Raw genomic sequence first — 15,898 nt, forward strand, 5'->3', positions numbered from 1 at the left:
TCCAATGAAATTGTATAAGAAAATTATAAACACTTCCTAGTGTATTCTCTCTTATTCAGTAATAATACAAACTGAAAAGCCAACACCAGGCTTCTAATCTTTATTCTTAATTAACAACCCTTTCACAGATAAATATCCTTTACAGATTTCTATAAACACCCAATTTTGATTTCTTCATGTGTCAGTTCTTTTTTCTATCAGACTGACGTAAAGAATTTCTGAAACACTATGAACTACATAATAAATTTATGGCTCTTCTATGCATACATAGATTGGAATGTCCCAGCAACAGATTTAAATACTCCATATGATGATGCACTGGTGTGCAAAATTAAGACATTATAAAAGCTGCCAGCCTATTATTAATTGTTGGATTGAGTTTACTCTAGAGGTGTTAACTTTTTGTAAATAGGGTATATCCAATTCAACAAGATTTTCTAATACGACCGTGTCATGATATGGAATTATAGAATTGAAATGGGGTTACAGAATTGTTTTATCATCAGAAAGTCATTGTTGGGCCGAGCCCATGGCGCACTCGGGAGAGTGCGGCGCTGGGAGCGCAGCAGCACTCCCACCGCGGGTTTGGATCCTATATAGGGATGACTGGTGCGCTCACAGCGCTCACTGGCTGAGCGCAGTGCGGCCGGTCTCAAAAAGGACAAAAAAAAGAAAGTCATTGTTTCCTAGGCATGACTGTTTCCTGTCAATGAAAAAGACAGTACATTCTCTGCCTCTTTTGCACAACCCATCTGAGATGTTACAAGCAAGCTTTTGTTGTTCACTGGAATCTTAGCTCCTCGTTTCCATACGTGCTACCTACCAACACTGAAACTGCTCTCAATGCCTTTATGACCAGCTCCAGAGAAACTGCCCTCCCATAACCATGACAGATTTTTTCCTGAGCATAAGCAGTATGTTGCAGTTTATGGAACACACTGACATTGTCCCTTCCAGATGGACTGAGGTACCACCAAAATGCCTAGACATACGTAAATAAATACAGGTGGGCATCACTATCCACTTATTTTACCTTCCTTAAATTAACTGCCAGGGCTAAGACTAGACACCTTTCTCTTTCTCAACTTTTAAGGCTTTATTGATGATCATAAATGCATTCAAGTGCTGGACAACACTTTTTGTATTAATGCACAAGCCTCCTAAATGAAGAATAAACACATTTGGTATCCCCAGATCATCAAAATATCCACTGCTCAGCTACATGCCATGCTAGTCATTACCTGGGACATTCACCTAAATGCCACTCAAGTGCAAAGAGGGCCATAGAGGCCAAGTCCCCCAGTAACTGGACACGATGGTCCACAGGAATGACATCTCACAGGCACCATGGGATTGGGGAGCATGAGAAATGGTAAGGATCCACCGTAACATCACTTAAAACTTTCATATAAATGCTAGGCAGATGTGTTCCATAGGCATCTCATGCCCAAGCATATGAGCACTTAATCTTATTAAATCAATGGGTGTGATTCACAAGCATTTAAAATTAACACTGAGGTCAAACAAGGTGCTAATATGTAAAGCCCGGGGTTCTCTCCAGCCCACTAACCTCAGTAACTCACTCCCTATCCGTCTCCCCCCAAGAGTTCTCAGTTACAGGAGTATATGTGTGGGCAGTGGCCATAAGTAGCTAAATGTGACATTTACCAAGGGACAGGCAGCCATGAGTGATCCTGGAGGCACCTGGAGGTTACACGCTACTCCTCCACCCTATACAGACATCATTCTCCCATTTTTCCTTCTTCCTTTTCCCTTTGCTTCCTTTATTTCTGCCTGAAGCTAGCAGCGGTAGGATGATACAATGCTGTTCCCTGTTGCTATCTGAACCTCTGTGCTGTGTAATAAAGATGACTTCCGAGTTCCAGGGGAAAATACTGCTACTACTCAACACTCAGCACATCCAGATGGTCTCAGATGAAGAGCTATGGGAAATCACAGGCAATTACTACTGTTTTTTCATAATAACCTTCTCCCACAGAATAATTCAGAACTTGAACTGAGCATTTTGAGTTAAAGGTCTAGTCTCTGTGTCTATCTATCTATCTATATCTATATATATATATATATATATATATATATCTTGACCTTGCACATGTTTTAAGGATGGATTAGTTCAGGTTTGCAAATAAGTAATCTGTTACCAGCCCACAAAAAAAAAAAATTCATAATAACCTCTCCCTGCATAAAATGCTCAAAGAGTAAAGTAAATTCTGCTTTCTACTAGTTGCCCAGGATAATTCTTCACTTGGTCTGGAAGAGTGAACAAGGGTCTAGTTGAATGGTTGGATGAGTTGCCACCACCAGATAGCAACAAGCCTAGAAATAATTTGGTCTGGGTCTAAGTGCGAACATCATGCTGCCAAGTCTCTTTCTGAAAAGCATAAAAGCAAAATATCCCATTCCTGCAAGCAAACCAACCACAAGGGTGGTGCCAAGAACTTTTGGGGCCCTTTTCTTGGCCACCCGGAATGCTGTTGGCAGCACTGCAGAGATTAATATATTGTTGACATGTCCTAAAACCTTGTTAAATGTTTTTCTCTTCAAGACACGCTCGTAATAGGTTTCCAAGTTCGGTCGCTTTCCATTTCCCCAGTTTCTCCTCGCAAAGCCCAGGAACTTCAGTCGATGCAATGTGACAGCAAGCGAGACGTCTGCCAGGGTGAAGGACTCTCCGCAGAGCCAGGGCTGATGGCCTTCTTCTAATCAGAAATAAGGACATGGAGAATTAAGAGCAAGCACTGCACAGATGACACCAACTGGTACCCGCAGCCTTAAGGGCAAGTGTGAGCACAGCAAAGATGAAGGCCCAGCTACATTCTCTTGACAATCACTCTCAGCAAATAATTTCATGCTAAAAAAAAAAAGAAAGTCCATGCAAATGTATCCGAAGCTAAAGGGGACTTGCTTGACATCTGTCAGCTACCCAGGTCCCTAGGCAAAATTGGAGCCACTTGAACTCAAAGCCTGTCTATCATTTTGTAAAGGACTCAAAGGAGTTGAGAGCCTCTAAGCCAGAGGAAAGGACACATACATCCTTCTGGTTAAGAAAACAACAGGTGTGCTTTACAAAAATCCATGAAGTTGGGACTGAAATGTCATTCAGTGGCTGCTGCTCTTAGTTACTTATTTAAAGCAAATGAGAGTCCCTATTGTGAAGCAAGTTTCAGGTAACATGATATTGAACTCCTTTGTCAGAATACAGCAAAAGGCCCACAAGTATTCACCTGGACAATGGCTTAATTCTGCAGTCAGTCCACAGGTACAATACATGGACACTCACCAGCCAGCCTACAAACACACCCACACTGGTCCCAGTTTGCATTTCACTTTAGATTGGAAGTTGTCTCCCTGGCTAAGGAAAAAACTAGAAAGAACCTCCAAGCAACTACTCAGGCTATTCAACCCAACTAACTTGAAATTAACTAATTTGTACTATAATTACAAATTAGTAAAACAGGTTAAGTAGGAATCTCCAACCATAAATTGAATTGTGCAGAAAAGTCTGTCCCCAGTCATATTTCACACAGATGAAGACGGAGTTACAATTAGTCACCTGGGTTTTTCTGCGTTCAGTATCATTGTTGGTATCATCATTGAAACTGCCCATAAATAATAATAATAATAATAAACAGATTACAGAATTTTTTCATGAGATCTAACAATGTTCCCATAAATACTCCTGGTGTTGAAACAGAAAAGCATACAAATGAGAACTTACCTGGAGTTTCTTCATTTCTTCTTTGCAACTCAGTTTCAACCTGATCCAAGACCTTCTCCAACTCATCAAGAATTTTCTTCAAATATTTGACATTGTCATGATCAAGCAGCTTTGACTAACAACCCCCCCCAAAAAAATACATAAATTATTTATGACTGTAAAAAAAAAATCTATGTAGAGCAGAGTAGATATAAACTCTTATTGAGTGGGAGCCCGTTTATTTTAGGCAATGGGAAGAACTAGAACAACTTTGTTAAAGCCTCAGAGTACAGTTGAGGGTAAAAACCCTCACCATGAAATGCCCCAGAAGTCCCACCACTCACTGGCCACTCCTGTGAGGCCCAGTGACCAGGGAGGGCAAAGAATGTGGGAACAGGAAGAGGCACCTCTCGTGCCCAAGTCAAGAGGTGAATTTCAGCAGCCTTGACTAACTGAAGAGTCCGGGGCAAGGAAAGCAGCAAGTTAAAGACTGAGTGGAGAGTAAGGAAGGTGACTGTGCTGTGTGTCACGTAATTTGTTAGCAGCTCATTTGGCTAAGATAGGATGAAGGAAGATGGGAAGCTGAGGGAGGGTTGAGGTTGCTGTTTGCCTTGTTTTAAAATGGGAGAAGCTTACATGTGTTGCTGGGCCACAGGGAAACAATCAACAGAAAGAAAAAGGCTGACAATAACTGAGCTCCTTAGGGGGCAGAGCATGTCAGTGCAACCCATGGAGGGACACGGGTCTAGCTAGGCCTTAAAGTGGTGGAATGCTCGAAATGACAGATTCCTAGAATATTTTATGAACTTGCCTTGGCAACCAGTATGCTCAGTATCTGCTTTTTAAGCAATTGTCATTAGGTTTGAATATCAAATCTAATAAAGAACATTCTTTCTAAAACAGAACAGAAGCCAAAGGTAATGTGTATACTGATGAACTGTGATATTTAATAGAAGGTGTTTTAGAAATAGTGGTACTTTATAAGAAGAACATTTAATACAAGCAGTGGGTGTCCACTGAGGACAGTCTGGTTCACTCACTTTCAGTCGCTTCTGTTTTGCGATGTATGCCTCTTGTAAATCTGGGTTTTCTTCAGCAAGTTTCTTCAGTTCAGACTCCGTGTTACCTATTTGGCCTGATAATAAAAACATTTTTGAAACGGAAAATTATTTTCTCACTTCTATACCAGAAAAAAAAAGCAGGGAAACTCAATGGTAAGAGCATGAGCTCTGGGGCTCATCGGACTTTCCCTGCCTGTGCCTCAGTTTCCCCACTTTAAAAATGGAACTATAAGAGTATCTGCCACCCAGGGTTAGGACTAATTGAGAAGTTCCATGGAAAGCACTCAGAGCAAGGCCCAGAACATCAGAGTGCTCAGTGCAGGGAAACTATTCTAACCTTTCCAGTTTTCTATTATAATCTTCCCTAAGAAGGAAATGCCTTATTTTTATAAAAGATTAACTATAGGTGGTAGAATTATAGTTAGAATACTTGCTTCAAATCATATAATGAGGACTTAGGAAGAGAACGAGGAGGAAGAAGAGGAAGGAGAGAAGCAGGATGATGGGGTTGGGGAGAAGAGAAAAAAGGAAAGGAGGGGAGGGAGGGAGGGGGAGAAGGAACAGGAGGGGTGTCGAAAAAATAAAAATCACATGAGTAGGAGAATGACAATGGTGAGGTATGATATAATGGGGGAAATCTGGTTTCTGGGTCTAGAAGACCTAGGCGTGAGTGCTCCCGGAGTCTGACCCCTGCCACTTTCCCTCACCTTCCTGTCCCCAATCCCCTGTGCTGCAGAGCACACTCCTTCTGCTCCTCATCACATGCACTGACCCTACTCTATCCTCATGACACAAAGAAGGGAGAAAGCTGGATAATCTCAATCAATCTCAATCAGTCCCAATCACTGAATGGAAGGTAGAGGTAGGTATGCCTAGACACCCTCTTGTCAAGCTCCCTCACATAATGAAATGACAATGAAGGACTAGGAATGTGGACTCTGTTGCCCATAATCCAGGCAGATCCAAGCTCTTCTGGTCCCTGGTTCATCTGTTCATGAGAACATGTTATGTTCTTTACTTTTCCATATGTCACTCTTCCTATTTTTATCCAAGCTTGGCCCTCAAAGCCAAGAGCTGACAAATCAGGTCCTATAGACAATAAATGTCCAGCTGAACAGCTGAAGCACAGATTAATCTGACCAGTTCATGGATCTATCCATAATACACACATCCATAAAGCAAAGTCAACAACCCTATTCCCAGTGAAGCTTCTTTCAATGACCATGAGGTGGGCAAGGTCTCAAAAATGAATTAAAAGAAACTTCAGACAGAATTCCAGGCCTCTAAGATTTCTACATACTGCGAATCCTTGTGGTTGCATAAGCTGGGATCATGGAGTCCACAGTTAGCTCAGGATGTAAAATGCAGCCGTGTGTATAGGCATCCATTGGCAAGGAGTCAAGCAGCTCTCTATAATGTTGTACCCGCGGGTAATACATGCTTTCTTTATCAGGCATTAACCTGGGTGTTCTTTCTAAAATAGACACACAAACACGTACACAAACATTGAAGAAAAAGTAACAAATGAGATGTTACATGCAAAAACAAAAACCCTAATCCCCTCATTATTTTCAATATCATATCAGTACACTTAAAAGATGATGTCTCCTCAACCCAGACATTCAAAATCTGAAATGGCCTGATGCACCAGACCAGATCTCCACCTTGCAAGCTGCAACTCAACCTTCAAGGTCTAATTATTTATGCCACTTCCTCCAGAGAGCATTCCCTGACCTCCTCCTCCTGCCAACATCTGGCTGGCTAAGGCATGCCTTCCTCTACACGTCTGTAACATACTGTCAATACCCTGTTATAGCCCTTATCACCCTAGAATCAATTGTTTGTCTATCTTTTTGCCCCATGAACATGTTCAGGGCAAGGAACCTATGATACGGGTCTAGCATAGTTCCTTACACATTGTAGGCCCTCAACAAAGGTTGGTTAAGTGAATGAAGACTCATTATGTAAAGACAATCAGAAACCACTCTTTTCTAGGTGCCAACTAACACCAAGAGTGAACCTACTGATACTATGTGAATGTGAAATAACAATCTGTATAGAATAGGAAAGGCCTTTGCTCAAATACCACAGTTGCACTTTCTCCAGGAATCTCTAACAATTTATCTCTGAAAAGTGGATTCTACATAAATCCTCATTTGGTGGTTAAAATCTAGACTGTAGACTCCTTGAGGGTAGGGACATGTACTATCCTCTGTTAAACCACCAGTGCCTAATATAATATTTGACACATAGTAGGTGTTCAATAAATTATAATCGATAATTATAATCAACTTGAGCTAGAGAATCTCTGCAGTAGTATGTAATAAGAACACTAAGATACAAAGGCTGAGAAGTTCTCCCAAGATCCCACAGCTAATTAGAGGCAGAACAAGAACTAAAGTCATCTGATTCCTAATGTAATGCTCTGTTTTACTACACCATAATAACCTCTTCAAAGGTTTACATCTCAGAGACTATCCAAAAAGAATAAAAGTGAAGGATGTGGCCCAAAGGTCAGAGCCATGGCTCTTCAGAATCACTTCTCACCTCTGGCTCTCAAACTGCCCCTGAAAATGCCACCTAGTTCATTCCAACTAGTGAAAAGAACAGCCTCAACTTTCTTTGTTCATTTATTTCTTAGGTTGGGTTATTTAATTTAGAATCCTTTTGAGCATCCCACACTCATTCATAAATGTTGGCAATTCAGAGTTGGTTGCCATCAACAGAGCATTTCAGGCAAGATCTCGTACTGCCAGACCAAGCAGAACAAGCTTTGTAAGCCAGCAGGCTATTTCTGATCTTTAATAAGAAGGACGATAGATTACTCCTCAAACCAGCAGGCAAATGTCTAATTCCCTGCTGGAGAGTCCAATTCTGAAGACTGTATTAGGATAACCAAGAATAAAGCATCAGCTACCTACTGCTCCTCACCAGAGAATTTACTCAACTAGAACACACTTCATTGCCGACCCCGTGTGGAGGAGACGGGTAAGACACCTATGGGGCAGCCAGCCTCTAAACACCAGAGATCAGTTAGCTATCACCTGGACCCAAACCAACGTGTAGTAGACATTTCCATAAAGACAGTAGACTGGAAGCCTTGAAATGCTAAGGAGTTCTTGACCTTTCATGTGTTACTGACCTCTTTGAAAATTGATTATATTAAAATATAGTTATCAAAATAATTTTAAGTTATAAAATACTAATATGCATGCCTCTTTATTAACACATTAACAAGATCTAGCAGGAGATCTAATAACTACCAACACTTCAAAGTATTAAGATATCTGCAATAACAATATGCTATGAACATATCTGTGATTTCTATTGGTAACAAAGTCACAGTCACTCCTGATATTGCTATGGATTATGCCTACTTTGGTAATGAAAGGAAATGATAGATTTCTGCTTAAAATTAGTGAAAATGAAGATACAATTTTTCCCCATCCATTTATGAGATCTCAAATCTCATAAATGCTATTTATAGACCCCCAAAGGGCAACAGTTCTCAAAATCAGAATCCCTGGGCTTCTCCAAGACACTTTCAGGGGCTTAAACAAAATGAAAGCCATTTTTATAGCAAATACTAGGATGTTAATTGCTTTTTCACTCATTCTCTCTCGAGTGTACTGCAGAGTTTTCCAGAAGCTACACAAAACACGGTGATTCTATCACTCTGACAGTTAATGGGATGTGGGCTTATGTACTCTAGTGTTTTAAAGTTTTCTCAGCTGTAATTTCTAAATGGTAAATACTAATAGATATAACCCCCATAAACAAAAGCTTTTGAGTGTCCTTAATAATTTTTAAGACAAAGGGATCCTGAAACCAAAAAGCTTAAGACTGCGTTAGGAGTCCAAAAACCTCAGATTTTAATAACCATAAATGGTACAACATTTTCAAATGCTTCTCAAATAGTCAAATTTATGGCTACTGGCTCTGGCTGCTTTCTGGTGCCAGGCCCTGGAGCTTTTCTCCAGAAGAGCTTACCACTTCCTTCCTGGAAAAGTGATTGAGAGCAGGAAAAAAAAAGTCAAATTGCTTTCTGGGGAAGTTCCATCTGGTCAAGCCTGAATTCTTCAAAGGAGGACAAATGTTTAAGCCCATGGAAATAACATTCTTCTACTCAGAGTGCCATTACTATCAATTTCCTGAAGCACTTTGTTAGAGCATAAAAGATCCACTGAACCCAGTTTCTCTTCTCGTCTCACTTTCTCTCCTTGCATGCTTCAAGGATGCCCTGCCTGGCATCACACGGGCACTGTGTATTGCCATCCTCTCAGCACACCTGAGCACAACGCTGCCCGCTGCCTCTAGAAACAGTTTTTCAAAAGACAACTGGGAATTTCCTTTGAATTCTATGGGAGATCGTCTCTTTATCCCATTCTATTTTATTTTCCAATCCTTCCATAGAACATCTTTGTTATTACACCAAAAAATAGAATCTTTGGGGCCGGCCCGGTGGCACACTGCTACAGTGCACTGCGTGGGAGCGCCATGGCGCTCCCGCCAAGGGTTCGGATCCCACATACAGACCGGTTCCCGCTCACTGGCTGAGCGAGGTGCGGGTGCGACACGGAGGGTTGCGATCCCGTTGCCGGACACGAAAAAAGACAAAAAAAAGGAAAAAAAAAAAAATAGAATCTTTTCTTGGTATCTACCTCCATCAGGAGTGGGAAAGCAGTATAACGCATACAGGGGCAGAGCAGGGGATTGGGGAAGTTTTAAGAAGCAGACGACAAAAAGAGATCCCAGCACTGGGAAGTGAGGTTGCAATACTTGGAACCAAGCTTGGGGACTAAGCTGGAAGAATATATAAGTTGGCACAAGACCTGACTTCCTAGAACTGTGCAGGGGACAAGGTAGGTCTTCTGAAACACACAAGTTTAGACAGCAAATTAGAAACAGGCAGGTAGACATCAAGTAAAAGATGTGATAACATAAAAAAAAGTAAAAAGCAAAGAAGGAAAAAAAACAGAAAGAAAAGTATCCTGCAGCCATTTAATGAGGACAAATGGCTCTGCACATGCTCAAGTGTCTGTATTGCTGAGCAGAATAACAATGGTTCTGAGCCATCTTAAAAAAAAAAATTACATTTGGTTTCTCGAAGAGCAAAAACTAAAAAGAAATTTAGGAGCTTAAAGGCATAAGCTTCCATTATTTGACTAAATTCACTGCTCTGGTTTCCTACAATCCCTAGTGAAGACAGATAAAGGAAACATTAGTATGCATTGTTTTCAAGAAAGACTCCCCCTACCTCTATTTGAATAAGTTTCAGGTCTTCCTTATTAGCTCAAAGAAAACAGACTAGACTTCATTTCTAACTCTATCCTTTTGCTGTTTAGTGAGATTGCATAGTGATGGCATCAATAAATAAGATAATATGTATAACATAGCTGAATATTGTACCTTTCAACTAATCAAACACCAGGTGCTATGGGTTAAATGTGTCTCCTGAAAGTTCATGTATTAGAAACTTGACCCCCATGGTAACAGTGTTAAGAGGGTGGGAAGTCCAATTTTTTTATTTGAAAGGTGGGGCTTCTAAGATGTGATTAGATTGCAAGGACTGTGTCCTTCTGAATGGATTGATCCATTCATGGTAACCCGCATGGTTCTGATGGCTTCAAAAGAAGAGCAAGTAAGAAGGTTGGTTCTCTTGCTCAGTCCATTCTCACCATGTGACACCATACATTGCCATGGAGAGTCACCACCAAAGAGAAGCCCCTCACCAGATGTACCCTCCTGGACCGCGGACTTCCCAGCCTCCAAAACTGTAAGAAATAAATTTCATTTTTTATAAATTACCTACTTTCAGGTATTCTAAGTAAAAGAAAACTGACTAATACACCAGGCTATTAAAATACATAATAATAATAATAATAGTAAACAAGCTGTGACCTGAAGCAAAAAGTATGGTGACAAATTGACTGCGATTCAAGGCTGTCATCACTTTGATACTAGAAAGATCAAATCTAAATGCAGGTGAGGAAAAAATGCATGGTGTCAAATTACATAAGTTCACTATATGCATCCAGGATTTTCTGAGACAGAAACAAACTTGTAGCATTATTTTCAATAAACTTTATTATATATTAAATGTTTAACTACTTTTAATTGGTATTACATTTAAGACTTTTAACAGAAATATTTATAATAAGGAGGGAAAAACTCCTTTATCAGACAGTTTGTTCCAATTGTTGGATACACGTCATGTACAGCTAGAACCTCTATCTACATCTTAATACTCCCACCTGTTTGCTACAATTATACAAGAGAGAAAAAAGCAAGTTACTTTTTAAAGCAACTTTTATTGACACAATTATTAAAGATTCATTTTCTTTTCTTTACCATATTTTCTCCACGCTTTATGCTACTCTCAGTAGATATGCAATTTCAGGAGATATGCTAAAAGACGTATAAAGTTATTCAACTATATATGAGAGCCTTTTAATGATAGACATAAAAATTATTCTATGAGCAATAACAATAATTGGCAATTCCTTAAATAACTATATCTTTAATGTTAATGGTGACTTCAGAACTAATGTTCTTTTTAAAATGTCATACTTGAATTTCGATATACATAAATAAAATTGTATTTATAAAATAAATTTATATTTTCTAATCAGACTTGTATGTGATTTCAATATCATACCAGAATAGTTTATTTCCAAATCAAATTCTGTTTCCTAAAAATGCTTCAAATAATATATGTAGACATATGACATGGGACATAATTTTCAGAGTACTGTTATATATTAAATTACCAAAATTTAATATTCACCATATGACATCCTTGATTCTGGGTTACCACTGAGTTATGCGGCAGTAATAAATAGCATATGTTCTAGTATTTTATAGTTATTTCATACCCATATTTTTGATTATCTAGTAGCCAAATTAAATTTTGACAGAGGTTATAAATAGTATAAGAAATAGCCAGATTTTAAAATCTGTATTAGTGTGTATATTCACCCATCACATCCACTGTTCGTGTTTGCCTAGTTTACTTACTATCATACCTCATCTAGCTTAATCAATTGCTTGCTTTAATGTAACTATTCTTCACTACAGGCCCAAATTGAAAAAGATATCATGTACATAGAAAATAGTCTGTGAACCTGAACTGTAATAATAGCATATACATATGTTAAGTGTATACATATGTCAGCCTTAGTTGAGCAGCCATAACTGAATACTTCTAAGTTCCTCCTTTGACCCACATTTCTCCCTCAGTAATATCATTTACGTCTACACCATTCCTCATGTGACTGCTTGCAAAAAAAATATCAGCATAGCCATTATCCAACTTAGATACTCAGTATTTCAGGGTAAAACTTAAAAATTATTGCCTTGGCTATCAAATTTCTTCCCCCAAACTACCAATTATTTAAGGGATTATCCCAAAAGCACAAGGATGTAAGTACTGATACACAAAAAGTTTAAGAAATGCCTCTAGGTCAGCAAGCCATCATTTTTAGTATACCAGCTCACTCCATTCTGTTCTTTAGATGACTGGCTACACTTAAAGTCTCCTACCATATCCATGGGCAACTATACACCTCATGAAATCCATCAGCTTATTACCATTCTAACTTGCCAAGTTTCTTCAAAGTTTCTTCCATAACTGGACAAAATGCCGAACATTCGGACCAGTCAGAATGAAGAGTTATAATTCACCCCATTCTAGATAAAACCTCTACTTCTAAAACAACCTCAAGTCACACTAGCCTTTTATTATTGGCAACTTATTATCAACAAGGACCCCATCCTTCCTTAATGCACCTGATTTTTAAAAACAAAATTCACATTTTTTTTTTACATTTAGCCTTGTTAAACTTTATCTTAATTTCCCTTTTTATTCTTGTTCCATGAGAAACATTTCATAAGCCAGTCATCATTTTAACTGACCCAGCTTTTCTGTCATTCATAAATATAACAGTAGTTCTTCTATGTCTTTATTCAGGTCATTTATACAACCATTAGGCTCAAGTCAAAGAATAGCATCCTGCAAGGATACCACTAGAGATCCAGGCTGGCATGCATTTTAAGAATTCATTCATTTTAATTATTCAAAAGTATTTAGTAAGCACCTATTAAGGAACATTCACTATATTAGGCATTGAGGGTAGTTTTTAACAAGACAGACTGTCTCTGATTTCATGATGCTTACAGTTCTCTACAAGTAATTCAAATTTTTTTTAAAAGGATGATAAAAATTATTATAACTAAAATGAGAGTCTCTAGTTGGAGGGGCAACCTGGGATAAGAAATCTGGAAATAAATATTCTTCAATATGGTAGTTTGTTCCTCTGCTAATGTGCATTACTATCATCTAGCCATATTTGCTCCCTTATTTTACAAGGGTATCATATGAAGTAATCTCAAATGCTCTACTTACATCAAAATACACTATATCTAGAACCATTTCTGGCACATAATAGACACATTTCTTAAAGTGTAAGTGATATTCTCCAGCAGTGTAAAACTTAAGCTGGTTTCTCTTACTTATATTCAAGACTTTAAAGTACATATTTTTAAAAAGTGTTGACAATCTATTCCAGAATTCTACCAAATTTAAAGGGAGTAATTTGCAGCAGTGATTAAAGCTTGAACACAATAATTTATAGCAGTATTCTCAATCTTTAATGTACAATGAATCATCTGGGGCGGCTGTTAAAATGAAGATTCTAATTCACTAGCTGTGTAGTTAGGGTGAAGATTCTGTGTTTCTGACAAGCTCCCAGGTGATGCCAGTGTTGCTGGTGGATGGGACACATGGTAAGTAGCAAGCATTAGTAGAATTCCCCCTCTTTGACAGTTGGGATAACATTTGTCTGTCTCTTGTCTGGTTCTTTTCCTATTCTCCATGAGTTCTTAAAGATAAAAATGAAGTATCTTAATTAAAATTGTGATAAAACTTAGGTTGTTTTTTTAATTTCAATATTCTGAAATAAACATCTTGACCTGTAGACTGGACTAGCCTTGATTTACATAATTATTATTCTCTTACTGTCTTCCTATCTACCATAAGTTTTAAGACCCTTAATCTTAATCTTTTAAAAATCTTTTCCAATTGAATGACTACTCTCCTGGAAAGCGAGAAGAGTGAAACAAGAGTTGATTGGACTTGTTTTATGTCTGCAACTGATAAAACTACATCACCTAATCCAAGTGTGTTCCAAAGCAAACAGAAATTAAGTCACCAAAAATAACAAATTAGTGGCAGCAAACTGAAAGCTAGGACTCTTGATTACTTACACATTATAATAGCACAACCAGAATTAAAGTCTAGTTTCCATATTTCTATCCTATCATTTAGCCCACAGTGCCTTCTCCTCTAATTCAAAGAACAGTAATCAGAAGAACAACTTAGTACTTCCCTTGTTCAGTTATTTAAATATAACTTAGCAGGACTCAGAATGTATTTCAGTTTTATTACTATATATAGTAAAAGCAAAAGTGAAAACCTAAGGAAAATTTTCAGAAACCTAATAATCAGTAACATTACTATGTTGCAGAGTACCATATTTTATACCACTAAATTTCTTAGAGAAAAAACAATGTAAGAAAGAGAGAAGGATGAGGTGGAAGAGAAGGGAAATGATGATAGCAGTAGCAGTTCCAGCAATGCTACCAGAAGATTTAAATATGATTTTCCACTTATTTTTCAAGTTTTTGATTATTTAAAATAGAATTCTTAGACAATTATTTTATTTTCACATTATTATAATCACTTCTCCCCAAAATTACAAATTATTACTACTAACAGACTTATCCATTTCCAAAAAGCTCATGGTTGATAAAAATTGTCTTAAATCAATTAGTCGCCATTTTCAATACAGTTCCCAGCATATATAAGGGATGGCAAGAAATGTGAAGAGAAAGTAGTTCGTTAAACCCTTTGGTTTAGACCAAAGCCAACTTTAATTAAAACCTCCAATCAGAATCCTAGGGAACTAACACTTAGATTAAGAATAGGGGTAGCCCAAAAGAAAAAAACAAAGGGATACCCTTTACTAATCTAATTCCCTGGGTCCTCCCACCCCACTCCCCATTTATGTCACATATCCATTTTCCTTCTAAGTAGCTCAGACTTTTTTTTGGCCTAGTAATTTCCTTTCTCAGTTTCCTATAATTTAGGGTTATATTCTGGTTTCATCCTACCCAATTAGCGTCAACATAACTGGCGGTAGATGAAAGTTCACTGGATCTCACGGAGCTTCTTTTTAGAAGAGAACTCAGCTGAAACCTAGGAGCCACGTGTTCTACTCTCAGCTCTGCCAGTGATCAGCTGTAAAATCTTGAGCAAATCATCGAAGCCATAGTACACCTCAAAGAGTTGTCATTAGGAACAAACGAGATGATGTGTTAGTAGCAAAGAGTATGGAAGGCAGTGTAGTACAAAGGTTTCGGAGACCACTCTGCCATAACATCCCATATTACCTTGGGCAACCCTCTGTTTCTCTTTTCTCATGTAAAAAATGGGAATAACCAGTCTACCATGCCTGAGATGGGTTATTTTGAAGACTGAATAGAATAAAAATTAAATAGAAATATAAAATGCCTGACACATAACAAGCTGTCAATAAGTGATTATTACTTAAAAGCACTATACAAATTTGAGCCTTACAATTCTTTATGAAAGATATAAAATTCAAATTATACAGAAGTAACTGGGGCAAAGAACTCTAAATATATTAACGTTCTACTTTCCCTTATCTAAGATTTATTCCTTTTTTTTTTTTTTTTTCCTCTTGCTTTTTCAATGGAACTATTTGGTAGATTAGATGAAATTGATTTTCATAGTGTACATTTAGAATCAATAGTACAAATTTGATTTTCAGGCTAACAAATTACACCACAAATCACACACCTGCAAGCCTTTTTGCAAGCGAATTTAAAAGGTAAGTTTCAACATTTACGTTTGTACTTTACACCAAATTCTTTTAAATGGAGTTATAGGGGCTTATACAAAATTTATGTTTTGGCCTATTTTATGTTTGTGTGCTTATGGAAATGGAAAAAGCTTTTAATCGCTAAAACCACCATTAGGAAACCAGAAAGGGAAAGAGGGAGGGAAGAAGAGAAGGGGAGAGAGGTGGGAAGCGGGGGG

General features: G+C 38.2%; 1 protein-coding gene across 1 annotated transcript in view; it reads right to left on the reverse strand.

Moving 5' to 3' along the window:
- Positions 1–608: 608 nt before the first annotated feature.
- GDAP1 (ganglioside induced differentiation associated protein 1) overlaps positions 609–15,898 on the reverse strand; it is a 16,803-nt gene continuing 1,513 nt past the window's right edge. Inside the window, exons 3-6 of the mRNA XM_008578842.1 lie at positions 6,080–6,253; positions 4,759–4,853; positions 3,740–3,854; positions 609–2,720 (exon numbers count right to left, since the gene is read on the reverse strand). Coding sequence (XP_008577064.1) covers positions 2,338–2,720; positions 3,740–3,854; positions 4,759–4,853; positions 6,080–6,253 — 767 coding nt within the window. The 3' untranslated portion in view covers positions 609–2,337. The remainder of the gene's footprint in view (positions 2,721–3,739; positions 3,855–4,758; positions 4,854–6,079; positions 6,254–15,898) is intronic.

The sequence above is a fragment of the Galeopterus variegatus genome, unplaced genomic scaffold (assembly GCF_000696425.1).
Source record: "Galeopterus variegatus unplaced genomic scaffold, G_variegatus-3.0.2 Scaffold78, whole genome shotgun sequence".
Classification (NCBI taxonomy): domain Eukaryota; kingdom Metazoa; phylum Chordata; class Mammalia; order Dermoptera; family Cynocephalidae; genus Galeopterus; species Galeopterus variegatus.